This window comes from Xiphophorus hellerii, chromosome 20, assembly GCF_003331165.1.
Source record: "Xiphophorus hellerii strain 12219 chromosome 20, Xiphophorus_hellerii-4.1, whole genome shotgun sequence".
NCBI lineage: Eukaryota > Metazoa > Chordata > Actinopteri > Cyprinodontiformes > Poeciliidae > Xiphophorus > Xiphophorus hellerii.
The window spans coordinates 7,547,149-7,560,960 of NC_045691.1; the positions used below are offsets into that span (position 1 = coordinate 7,547,149).

A 13,812-nucleotide genomic window follows, 5' to 3' on the forward strand; every position below is an offset into this window, starting at 1 on the left:
TTGTCTTATCTTTTTAGATCCCTTTTAGTTTGTTTTTGTTCGTTTGTTTTTTTAATGATTTTCAAATGGTGAAATGCTGCTGTACAGTGTAGAGTGTATGGCGCTGCCATAGAACTGCTTCTATTCTCAGCTTTACGGTAGAGTGAGAGAGGAAAAAAAAACTCAAATCTGACGTGGAGGCGCACCTCCAGCTCGGACAGACGCCAGCGCGCTGTGGACGCGCCTCAACACGAAGGACGGGCCAACCGACCAGACTGGCTCCTCCGACCGCAGTGTCCGGTTCGGACTGTCGGTCCTGCTGATCCGGGGATTTATCCGCATTTAAATCCTGCAGAGGCGGTGCTATGGTTTAAAAGGATCCTCGGATTTGCAAAGCGATCAGGTAAATTTATTAATGCATTGTATGCTATGCTGAAGGAAATGCGACTTGTGCAGATAATGTCAAACAAATGTCCACATTTTTGGTCATTAGAGGTCGCGTCGCATGATTTTGATAAAATATTTTTGTAATCGAATAGATGATGTAGCGGCAGTGTCTCCGGTCCTCTACATCCAAATGAGCAATCGATGTTGCCAGGGATACATAAAGTCATAACCTTCAGATACTAATAAATATGTTTAATTTTGGCGCAGGTTTTTTTCTGGAATTTGCATGGAAACAATTCTTTAAATGTTGCCTTTTCTATCTTTTTTCATTCCCTCATATAGAGATCAGTTTGGACAACGTCCCCCTGAGAATGTGCAGATTTTTTTTTTTTTCATTTAGATAAAAACTGATTAAATTTCGACATGTCCTGCACCCAAAGAGACAATGGAGCTTCCACAAACTCCACAGAAGACAAAAGAACAGACCCGAGATGCAAGGAGAAGAAATGTTGTAAGTGAACTCCCCGTTGGTTTTCTACATTTAGATTTGAATAAGTTCTGCGTCAAGAATCCAGGTGCATTTGTAACGTGAGCTCATGCTTTGTCCGTTCCACTCCGGTTCCAATTTACAAATGTTTTTTTAATCACATCTTTTGTTCTGAAGGTTATTTGTTTAAGGTTCCAAATTACAAATAGGTTAGTAAGCGACTGTTGGCCAAGATGACCAAAAGGTCAATTCTGACTGGCAATTTAAAAAAAACTTTGTGTGACACTTTCTTTCCATTATTCTTAAGAAAATTGCTTTTCATTCCCAGGATGTTTCCACTGCTCATTCCGTCTTTGAACTGAGACCACAAAGGATATTTGTGTCCAAAGAGACAATTATTTTTGTCCAGTCTACAGATGATGGCCTAGTTATTATGTACCCAATTTGATATATTCTATAACATGTTGGGTATCAGGAGGCAGTCACATGACTTGATCTCGTCTATGCTGGTCATTAATTTTTTGGGATCTGTCTTACAGCATGGGCTTCTTATATGACAAACTCTCCAACAGTGATCGTGATGATCGGCCTGCCTGCAAGAGGAAAGACCTACATGTCAAAGAAACTCACACGTTATCTCAACTGGATTGGCGTTCCAACCAAAGGTGAAGCTTGAGGAGCGACATTTTATTCTTAGGAAGTCCAGCATATGACTTGCATATTAGACATCAATTAAACATTTCTATGCACTATTCTCTATTTTAAAATAAATAAAATATATATCTTACATGCTGAGTTTGCCTACAAGGTAACACAGGTATAATAAACCCTTAGAAAAAAGTACAGGATGAAAAGGAATAATAAAAAAATATTACTATAAGTAATATTTTGTATAAATGTTTTGCTTCTAAGAACACAGACTTTCTTAGAGCTTTTAAAATGATCTTAAGCTGGTGCATTTTAGGCTTTTTTGAAGGTTCTTTCAAACATTTCCTGTAGATGTTGGCTGCTCTTTTATGCATTTTCTATACCATGCCATTCACCTTATTGAAACACACTAAACAACATGACGTCCTGCTCACATTTTAGAAGCCAAAGTCCAAAGGAAAGGTTTTTTAGCGCTTCAAAACTTTTTTAGACTTAACACTCAACACAGCTTAAAAGACTCGAAGAACTACTGGATTTTTTCAAAACGAAACATTAAGAAATCATGGAAGATTCAGGACATTTCATAGAAATGCATTAAAATGTTATACTTGAAATGAACAAACATGGATCAACAAATAGTTAGCAATATCTTCATCTGGATTCAATTTTGAATATTTATTTCAGATTCTTAATAGTATTTAAGTTCAAAACAAGATAGGAATAAGATGATAAATACATTTAAAACAAAGCATGAAATATATTTGTTTTAGCTATGTCATCCACATAGTGTATGTGTATTGATAATTCAAGATACTACTATATGTGCTAGAACATTGAGTAGGGACTAACATTTTGGATAAAATCAGTGGGTATTTGTTTATTTTTTTCTAGAATGACAGTGTGTGTATTATATTGATGAAGTGTTTTTATTTCACAGTGTTTAACTTGGGTGTGTATCGCAGAGAGGCAGTCAGAGCCTATAAATCTTATGATTTCTTCCGCCACGACAACGAGGAAGCCATGAAAATAAGAAAGTAAGTTTCATTTTGTGGCCAAATATGAGTTATCTTCGGGTGCCTTTACGAAGAGTGTTCATTTTCTGTGTGATATCAAGAGAAGCTGTAGTATCACTGCTATCTGCGTGTTTCATTTCCTCCATTCTGCACCCTTCAGCTGCATCAGTGACTAAGCTGTTTTGTTGGCCAGCAGTCAAAGTTCGGCCACAGTCAGCCAAATTTTTTGTGCTAATCTAAACTGATACTCACACACATCTACAAAGAGGCATAAAACACACTTATGACCACCAGATTTTTGTATGAGTCAACACTGTCAACTCCAAATCTGCACTGAGTTCCCCAAAAGGCTTAACCAGAAGTAAGAAGGCTCTTCTTCTCTCATGATTTTGTCCTGTTAAAGTAATTGAAATGGAATTTGTAATGCATGGCTACCATGAAAAAGTGTCCCAGTGCTGAATTGTGACCTAGATGTCAAACAAGCTGCTGCTGTCACTCTGCGACACAAGCTCTCCATTGTGCTGCACAGCTATCCGGGTATCAATATTACTCAGGTTGAGTCATTTTGTTGTCAGAGGAGACGACTGAAAGGGATTCTAGTTGTAGTTTTTACATTTTGTAATAATAGTCTGTTATTCGGATTTAGAGAAGTGGAGAGAGGATGCATGGGCACTTTAAGAATCCTTTGTAGAAACTACTGAGTGAAGTCTGGACCTGAAGGCGGGTGAGGAATGAATTCACTTCTTTGTGCATTTTTGCCAGATGAATCTTTCTGCCTTCAGTTTTGTGTGATTGTTCTGCAGCTAGTCTGTTTCACAGGCTGAGTACTGGAAATCAGGATACCCCTTTACATTCCAGAAAAATATACAGAGGTACTATTTGAAATCATAAGTATAAAACGCAGTATGAGACTTTTTTCATCAGTTTGGCTATCTGCGTTTTCCAGATCATTGTTGGTGTTTTTGATTGTGTGACTCTTTTCCTTTGCATCATTCTGCTGCAGATTGATTTTTTTTTCAGAACGCATCTTGTCTCAGAAAAGTCTTCTTATTGTTTTTTTGTTTTTTTTTTATCTAGTCTAGCCATTCTGTTTTTGAGGCTTGTCATAGAGTTGGAAATTGACATGTTTATCTTCTAGAAAACACTTCTCATTTGGCAGACAGAGACATCACTTTACCATAAGAAATATCTTCCCACCATTCAGCTCCACTGTCTTCTGTAGATGTTCAAGCCTCTCCAGTTCATTCTTTCGTCTTTACCACAAAATATAACAAACTGCTGATTTGGCTGCTCTGAATGTTCCCACCATTTCCCTGAAGCACTTGTTTTGTTTTGCAGCCTAAGATTGGCCAGTTTTCCTTGTAGAGATAAGAGCTTTAGCCACATTCGGATTCAAGTCACAAGTTTCCAAATGCAAATTCCACATGTGGGATCAACAGCCTACCTTATGCTTGCTTTACTCATACAGCTGAGGATGCTTTTGTCCTCAAAACATAGTTTGAAATAGCGCTACATATCACAAAACTGTAATTCTTAAACCCTCCCACCAACAAGAATGTGACTGTGCCTGAGATAAAGTTGAGAGTGTGCAGCCTGTGCATACATTCCCTAAATACCTTTAACTTCACTTATCAAAAAGAAATAAATATCCATTGAAAATATTCAGAGTTTTTTTTTTTTTTGTATGCCTGAATTCAATTGGGGTAGTGTATTCTTTAGCAGACAACTTTTAGCAATCCATCTAAATTCTGTCCCATAAAAATGCATTGATTGAATCTAACTGAATGTAGCTGAATATAACTGGAGTTAATTTTGATTTTAAAAAATTATACTCCACACAGAATTATAGCATTTAATCTTTTTTTTACTGTCATACTTTTATAATGTAATTTTTATGATCGTTTTTGGAATTGTGATTGCATTCTCCTCCTGTCCACAGGCAGTGTGCTCTGGTGGCTCTGCAGGACGTGAGGGTCTACCTAACAGAGGAGGGGGGTCAGATTGCAGTAAGTTTCCATGTATTTTCAATGTCTTTTAATCGCAAAACATTAACCTATCTGGCAAAGTTATGATACTACAGTGTCCTCCAAATGTTTCTCTCTGTTTTTTGCCTGTTGCCAGGTTTTTGATGCAACAAACACAACGAGGGATCGGCGAGATCTTATTCAAGCTTTCGTGAAAGAGAATGGCTTCAAGGTAAAACTGTATTTTATTTTATTTATTCATGCCGGTTGAATGTGCAGCCTGAAGCTTTTACAAATGAAAGCTAGCCTTGAATTTCTGTGGTTCAACAGCTATGACAAGATGCATACTGTGAACTGGCCTTCTATTCCTAAGATTCGTAGAGAATGAGTGCATGTTATTGGATAATACATTGGCTCAAACAAGCAGAGAAGCGGGATCAGAGAAAAATGCTTAGAACTAGATGTTGTGACTAATTTTTGTAATTTTACAAAGACTATAGCAGGTTTCACTAAGGATTTTTTCAATCTGCTTTTAAAACTGATCTGAGTTGGGTTTTGCGGGTGCTGAAGCTCAGTAAAATACAGCATGCTCCATATCATAAATGTATTAATAATCCTTTATTCATATGGGAAAATTCTCCTGAGACCCATTTGATCATTTGCAAGAGAAACCCATTACATACGTCACAAAAAATAACGTGGAAACAATAATACAATCTACATCTTTATAATGATTAAAACCATAAAGATAGCTTATATTTGGTTGTGTGTCTGAGTATTTAATGTCTAATTTAATAGAAACTTTCAAACTGTTTCTAATTTCTGTTTTAACATATTACAGTAATACCTTTAGCATGTTTCATCACAACTTTTTACCTGATGTAAAATGATAAGCAACAGGACAGCAACAGATATTGGAAATTATTTGGTCAGAAATTCTCACGTCATTCATCACCAGTTTTAATTAGGTTTTAACTTGTCTGTGTTTTTGTTTTGTTTTGTTTTGTTTTCCTTTTGAGTGGAAATGTGTTTTGTTGCACAAAATTATTTTTTTGACACTGTTTCATTCGGTGCAGCACATATAGTACATTTTCAATTTGTATTTTTATTGAAAGCATTAAAATCCATCAATGATTGGAACTTTAGGTGTTTCTAGTTTTCGACGAGTGAACATTTTGGTATTTTTCTCATGTCTTAGGTGCCACCATGTTACGTGTTGTTGTGGCATTGAGAGACCAAGGGATTATTCTTGTCCCAAACGTCTTAAATCGTAACATAAAACTGATGGGGTGACCATCCAACATGACCTCCCTTTCTGCAAACCTTTTTGCTTCATTGCTGTTTAATTTCTCTCTCATCCCTTAAAGCTTTCTCCATTCTGTGCTGATTTGATGAAGTCCTTTCCCAAGTTAGCTAAATGAACCGAAAGTACTCAGGTGTCTAAGGGTAGTATCCCTGGAAGCTCTGTCTCCTCCGATTCTGCTGACATTCTGTTTGACTGCGCCTGTTTTCCACAAACTGCGGTACAGAACTAGGTCAGCTCTGCTAGAGGCAGCAGTAAGACAGTACTCACTGGCAGCAAGTGAAAGAAATCAGAGTGAAGATGTACTGAAAAAACAACATATCTTAATCAGGATATCCCCATTAATTTCAGAAGTGTCTGATGTATATGTTTCTGTAGACGGCAAGAGAAACTGTTTAGCACTTAGGATTCAAGAAAGAGAAAAATTTTTTAAGCATCTTTAGAATCACTTACATATGAAATACATCTGAACAGAAATAAAAACTGAGTTCTAACATTTAATTCTCTTGTCTCTCTGAGCATAACAGGGCAACCAAATGTAAGGCGTACACAAATCTAATAAAACTTTAACTTTTTATGCACCTGGCCAACAATAATCAATGCTTAGAAATAACTTCTTATTTTAATTGTTTTCAATGCAACTCATGCATATTGTGTCATCCCAAAGTTGATTTGGGATACTGAATAAAGTTGAATACAAAACACAATTCTTCAAGCAGCATTGCTCTGACTTGTTTAGTAAAAACTGTATCGTACGTATCTCTATTTTCCAAGTGAAGTATCAAATTATCTCAATTTGATCCAGTTCCTATTAAGGATCTATCAATCATTCTCTCAGAAATGGCACAAATTGACAATTGAATAAAACATTTCAACATATCTATAACATTTTCCTTAGGAAAACTGTACGACGTAGTCAAATGTGAATTTCACAAATGATCAGTGTAAACTGACCAAGCAGTCTGCTCTTTTTCCAACAGGTGTTCTTTGTGGAGTCAGTGTGTGATGACCCAGATGTCATTGCTGCTAATATTCTGGTATGAACTTATGTCACCCGTCTGTAAAGGTTTGACTTCTGATCTTTATCACGGCCTTGATCTGGTAATGTTCACAGTAATAGATGCACTGCTTGTTAAAGATATTTAAACAGGTCCCATGTCTTTTGCAGGAAGTTAAAGTCTCCAGTCCAGATTACCCTGAGAAGCACAGAGAGAGGGTAATGGAGGATTTCCTGAAACGGATTGAGTGCTACAAGGTCACCTATCAACCGTTAGATCCTGATGACTATGACAAGTAAGAATTTGTCAAATACTTTATACAGTAAACAATCTCTTCACTGTATCTGTAAGAAAAAAGTAATGTTGACGTTGTAGGAAGCTGTGATTCAGAAATTAAACACCAGATGGCGGTGTTTACCAGACATTTCCTCCAATGCCCCTGCAGGAGACCTCTCTTTTATCAAGGTTATAAATGTGGGCCAGCGTTTTCTGGTGAACCGAGTGCAGGATTACATCCAAAGCAAGATAGTCTATTACCTCATGAACATCCATGTCCACTCACACTCCATTTACCTGTGTCGACACGGAGAGAGCAACCACAATGTGGAAGGACGGATCGGAGGAGACGCTGAGCTTTCTCCAAGAGGAAAAAAGGTATAGCAGCATGTTGTTTACTTCACCTCTTCTTATAAGCTGCAAAGCCAGTCTTAAGATGAGAAAAGTCTATACCTTACTGTTGTATGACATGCACAAACACATATTACATCGTTCTATCTTCACATGAACTATGCATTCTTTCCATTCATTTTTCATTTATTTCTATGGCCTAACCTAATCCTTACCCTGCACCTAATCATTGCTAGTATATGTCTAACTCAAAAACCTAACCTAAACTCAATTCACACCTTAGTCCTTAGCCTAACAAATAACACAAAAACAGCATTTATTCTTATTGGAGCTAAGAACTGCTAAAATACACACAATTCTTTTTTTATTATTTAATTCTTCTAATTTTCTGTTTTCCCATGATTAAAGAGCATTACCAAGTAAAATAATCAAACTCAACTACACCTGTTCCTCATTTCCCAGTTTGCCCACGCCCTGAGAGATTTTATTGAAGAGTATGAGCTGTCGGATTTGAAGGTGTGGACGAGCCAGCTGAGAAGGACCATCCAGACAGCAGAGGAACTCAGTGTGCCATATGAGCAGTGGAAAATCCTCAATGAGATTGATGCTGTCAGTACCAAAGAACCCAATTCACCTCATTATGCGCTTAGTAAACTTGTTAGCTTCATGAAGCCTTGTGGTTTAGAAGGACATAATATCTCACACAAGCCAAAATCAAAGAAGCGTCTTATTGAGTGCATCTGAACCATATGTGATTGATATAAACATCACCCATATGTTTGATTCTCAGCCCTGTTTAGGGATAAAAATGGCTTGCTGGGATAGTCTTTATATAGATGGAATTCCATTTCTTTATTTCTGTTTTTTTTTTCAGAATTGTTTGATACATTTTACTGCCAAATATATCAACTGTATCAACATTTATTTTATTGTTGTTCCCAAGGGTGTGTGTGAGGAGATGACTTATCAAATGATCCAGGAGACCTTTCCAGAGGAGTTTGCTCTGAGAGACCAGGATAAATACCACTACCGCTACCCAGGAGGAGAGGTGACCATCAGGACCATTTTTTATTCCTGGAAATAATTAACTTTCTTATAGTTAGCTGTATTGTTGGTGTAGCAACTGTTATATCCTCTTGTCTCTTCCTCTCCGTCAGTCCTACCAAGACCTTGTACAGCGCCTTGAGCCTGTTATCATGGAGTTAGAGAGACAGGGAAATGTCCTGGTTATCTGCCACCAGGCGGTGATGCGCTGTCTCTTGGCTTACTTCCTGGACAAGAGTGCAGGTCAAACAAACACATAGACACACTAAAATGTGTAGCCAATCTCACATGAAGCTGCTGATATATGATATACTTTGTTCTTTATTCCACAGATGATCTCCCTTACATGAAATGTCCACTCCACACAGTGCTTAAGCTAACTCCAGTTGCATATGGTAAGTTATACCAGTAACTATGGCTGTCTAATTAAAAAGCAGCATTCACAAGCATCCAGTGCATTCAAACTTTTCTTTCTTGTAGGTTGTAAAGTGGAGATGTTTTATCTGAATGTGGAGGCGGTAAACACACACCGAGACCGGCCACTTGTAAGTCTGAGTTTCAAAAACTACAATTGATATCCATTTGCTAACTTTAGTGCTACTGTGTTGAGTTAATGCATTAAATGTGACATATTTTTATCGATTTGATTGATTGAAAATGTCAGCATCTGATTTAAATGCTACCAAAGTGTTGTTTGTTGTGTCTGTTAGTTCAACACATTGGCGCCGCAGCTGCACTGGATCCCTTCATGTGAGGCTTTGCTGATGCCTTTCTGTACAGCCCAGTTTTGTTCTGCCTCTTCTATCTTTAACTTTAATTAATCAGCTTGGCTTGAGCTCTGAACCTAACACTTTTAAATAAGGTTTACTTTTACTCATATTTTAGCTCCCTGGAAGCTGTGGCTGATAATGCAAACTGCTTGGCTGACTTCATTATTACCATTAAATATGACTGCATCTTGATTCAATTATTGTGTGTATCTGAAAAAAGAGTGTGAGGCACAATTAGGCCAGAATTTCCAACTTTAAATGGAGTGCCATACAAAAGTATTCATAGCATTGATCTTCTTGAGATTTTATCAATATTCTTTAATTTGGTAGAGAACAAAAAGCAGCGCATTATGTAAAATTGAAAGAAAATAATGTGTTTTTTTATTGAAAGTATGATGTGCACACTATATTTTTCAGCTTTTAGACTTAGACTTATTTTATTGTTGTTGCACAAAGACACGACAGTGAAATTGGCAAAAAAATGTAATTGTTTTTATTTGTAATAAATGTATTCTCCTCATCCTTCCACTTCAGACATGTATATTTCAGATGTGACAAAATGTGACACTTCTGCAAGAGACTCTAGTTTTTCTATTAAGATACATACTTTCCGATGCAGGTTTTTATCTCGTCAGTCAGAGCTCCACTGTATCTGTCCATTAATGTGGGCAGGTATTTAGAATGGCTGTGTCCATTCAGGTGGTTCCCCCGTCTCATCTGTCCCCCGATCTTTTTCCTTTAACCCTTGCGGTATTTCATCTTCTGACCAGGGTAAGGTTCCGAGGGACTCTGCTCTCATACATCGCCGGAATAGTTACACTCCCTTGTCCAGTTACGACCAGGTGAAGCGGCCCAGGCTCTACAGCGCGGGAAATCAGCCATGGCTACCACTCGCCCCTACCCCTTCGGCTCTGATGCCAGAGAGACTGCAAAGCCAAGTTAGTGGCAGAGTTGCAGGCTCACCCTCTAAGTCTGTCACTGTCACCTGTAATCAGTCACGTTCCACCACAGTTATAACCCTGTGTTAAGCATCCTCTTGACTCAGTTCTGGACTTTCTTGATGATTCAGTGTGTGTAAGCTGCAAATGACTTACATAAATTTCACCGCTGTGTTTGTATTTCTTTCTCTGGGCATGTTTTGCATCTTGAAAAATCTGCTTTCTCCTTTTACTGATCATCCCGCATGATCCGTACCTCAACAAAACATTGTCCCCAGCTTGAATATGCAGAATAGCATGTCACTTCTTTGCTTTGTTGTTAAGTTTTTCTGTTAACAAATGACACACAAACATTAGGAGTATTTTGTACAATCACTACCTTCAAATAATCGAACAAATATGACATAAATGTTTTGCAAAAGTTAGGAGAAAAAAATTATTCAATTATTTATTTTTTTATTGTCATACCACCTTGCTTGTTTGTGGTACAAAATTTGGACTCAGGTCCCAGATTAAGGAATATACTACACAAAAATAAATAAATAATGAAGTAATTTGAGTGATATTCCTAACATTTCAAGCATATTCATACATGGAAGTGTTGTTCATTCATTGGCCTTGCATTATGGTACAGAGCTTCTGCCCTTCTCCCCATTTCTATCTGTGTTCTCTCTCTCCGCTTTTTCCAAACTTGTGTTACAGACTCGGACAGGAAGCAGTTGTTTGTGAGTATTTGAGACTTAATATCAGTAGCCAACCGTTTACTTTCTTTACCACCCTTCAATTCATTGTCTAATGATCCATATGTGAAAATATGTGTAATAATTAAGATTTCTTATGGTCTTGTTTTATTTTTATGGTTTTCTGTTGATCTGGTTTCTGTTATTTCCCATTACCGTTGCACAGTGAAAGTTACTGTCAGGTTTTTTATTGCCTCAGCAACATTATCTAAAGTACACTATCATACATTGATTAATTGATACTCTTACATAAGGCCAATTCACAAATTATTATCTGTGAGACTTAATAATGTTGGTTCTTGAGATTTCTTAATGTAGTAAAATATTGACAAAAATATTTATTGACTGGATGCATACTGTGCATCATAGAAATCAATAGCTGCTTCGGTAAAGTTCAAGAAGTTCACATGGACATCAGTGGTTTTATGTTTAGAATTTAAAAGCTGGTTAGAACAATGTTTTTTTGCCAACGTAGAATGATTATATGGCTATGACATCAGTCATTTTAAGAGACTAGAATTGGAAGCATAAGAAAACTTTCTGTTTTGCCATCAGTAAGCTTGTGGGTTTATTCTGACTGCATTATGATCTTTCTTCTTTACACCAGTGGTGACCAAAATTGGTTTGTTCCTGGTATAGACTCTGGCATAATTCACAAATTTTCAACAGATAGGGTTGGGGATTGTCTTATTCATTGTAAAATCAGTTTTGATGACTGTAATCATTACCATGTTTGAGAAACTCTTTGTTCAAGTTTTAACCACCTTACTCAACCTGCCCATCTCAGATGAATGGAACTGGTTGATGATGTTGAAGAAAAACCTACGAACTGTCAAAGTCAAACCTGTCATTAACTAAATGTTGAAGATCAGTGATACTGCCAGCACCAGGTTTTTTTTTCAGGGGTTTTAAGAAGGTGCCATGCAAGAAAAAATGAGCTGGCCACATGACAAGCCAAATGCTTTCTGGAGAAAAGTTTTATAGTTAGATGAGACAGCAATCAATAAAAGTGATGCTTTCAAACCTAGAACTCTGTTCCAAATGTCAAGCATGATGGCAGTAGAATCATAAAAGTTTGTTTTGACCTTATATTGCAAATTATTGTAATAATTAAAAAAAGGGATTATCAACTAATTAACTTCCCCTCATATCAACAGATGGATGGTTGGAAGTTGGACTCAACTGGGTGTTTCAATTGGACACATCAAAAATGGGTTTGGAATGGAACAAGCAAGTTAATATCAAACTTATGAACCCTACAGAGAGTTTGTGAACTATGTTTAGAAATCTGTGCCAGGGATCCAACCATTTCAAATTAGTTCTATCAATATTGACAAGAACAATGCTCAAATAGCCAGACAGAATGATTCCACCAGCTGGTTTACGGCTATGAAAAAACATGGTTTCCCTTCAGACATTAGTGGGGGCATAAATGTATGTGCCTTTTTGACCACATATGGATTTGAAAAAGTTTGTAGTGGATATAAGCTTGTTCATTAATTTCTTTAAAATCTTTAGCGTTATTAATTTAGCAATATTTCCGTTCTGGAAAAAAGAAAGATTCAGGATATTCATTAAAATCTCAGCCTAACATGAGTGTGTGTAAACAGCTGCCCAGAACTGTCTTAATGTTGTACAAGACTATAGGATTACAGAGACCATAATTACATTATGGTAATGAATTAATTATTAATTCATTCATTTATGTTGTATTTGTTAAAGAAACATTGTTACTTTCTAAATAATTATCAACATTTCCAATTCTACTGGGACTCTGGAGAGATTGTCAGTTATTTCAAACTACATTTTATATTCTAAGAAAATTATTTATAAATATTGGTTACATCTCTTTTTTTTTTGCCAAGGACTCCCTGTGTGAAGGAATCGACTTTGACAGCAGCGAAGAAACTAGTGGCTGTGTCCGCTTCTGAGTGAAGGTTGGATCCGCATCCTCTTTTCTTCACAGCTTCTCTGGTCTTTTATGAGTCAAAACAGTGGAGGGCTTTGTTCCTTTTCATTTTTTACCACATTCTAGATAATATCAAGATTACAGGGAACAGAAAGATTCCCGCTTGAGATATGAACACGTGAGCGCAAAATAACACGTTGCTGTTTATCTCAAGCACTCTGTCTTCATGCATGTTAAGACTGAAAACCCTTATCACTAATATACAGTAGTGTATGTGCACCAAATGAAAATAGTCAACCAAAACATGCTGTACTTGACAGCTTTGGTGCCATTTTCTGTGTAAATACTGCAATGCCTTAGTAAATGTCAACTATATTGCTAGAAATAAGTGTCTCCATATAACACCGAATGTTATAAATAAGCTGTTTTCACAACAGGATAATGTAGATGACATAGAAATATTTTTGCAATGAAATCCTATGTATATGCTGCACAAGCATTCTGTAGTAGGGATTCTTATTGGATGGACATCATCAATTACATCTGACCTGGAGAGAATGTAGTCAAATAAATAAAGGAATTTTTATGTGTTTTTGTCTTTTTTAGCTTTTTAATTTTTCTCAAATGTTCGAAAAAAATTAATACTGATCCAGTGATCAGTATGATCAGCATGCAGCCCAATACACATCAAATTGTGATGCATCGTTCTCTGACACATTTCTAACAGAATTAGTATTCATTTCGTAAACAGTTTGAGCTAGAGTAGCTTATCGCATCACCGAGCCATGCTTGCCAATGATCTTGTTGCCAACTTTGAGGACAAAATGTTTCCTTCCTGCTTAATATTTTCCACCCACAAACAGCTGCAATGATTAAGAAGGATTCAATACCATTTTCACCACTTATTTGTCTTAATGCCTGAATACTGTATTTATCTGTCAGAAATCAAATTTGAGACCCATATCTGTGATGCCATTGGGAATTGTAGCAGATAAAAAGATTAAG

The 13,812-nt window shown here is 36.8% G+C and overlaps 1 protein-coding gene across 4 annotated transcripts; it reads left to right on the forward strand.

Moving 5' to 3' along the window:
* The first annotated feature begins 182 nt into the window (after positions 1-182).
* Positions 183-13,398, forward strand: pfkfb2b (6-phosphofructo-2-kinase/fructose-2,6-biphosphatase 2b). 4 transcript variants are annotated; one of them, XM_032549856.1, is made up of 17 exons: positions 184-382; positions 709-877; positions 1,393-1,518; positions 2,439-2,535; positions 4,454-4,520; positions 4,636-4,710; positions 6,762-6,818; positions 6,950-7,075; positions 7,227-7,433; positions 7,869-8,015; positions 8,350-8,454; positions 8,564-8,693; positions 8,783-8,845; positions 8,931-8,995; positions 9,991-10,158; positions 10,861-10,883; positions 12,764-13,398. In XM_032549856.1, the coding sequence occupies exons 2-17, from the start codon at positions 790-792 to the stop codon at positions 12,831-12,833; spliced, it is 1,614 nt and encodes a 537-aa protein (XP_032405747.1). In that variant the 5' UTR covers positions 184-382; positions 709-789; the 3' UTR covers positions 12,834-13,398. The 4 variants fall into 4 exon arrangements, with proteins under 4 accessions (XP_032405749.1, XP_032405747.1, XP_032405750.1 ...); XM_032549859.1 differs by lacking the exon at positions 9,991-10,158; XM_032549857.1 differs by lacking the exon at positions 10,861-10,883 and having other exon boundaries at positions 185-382.
* Positions 13,399-13,812: the final 414 nt, after the last annotated feature.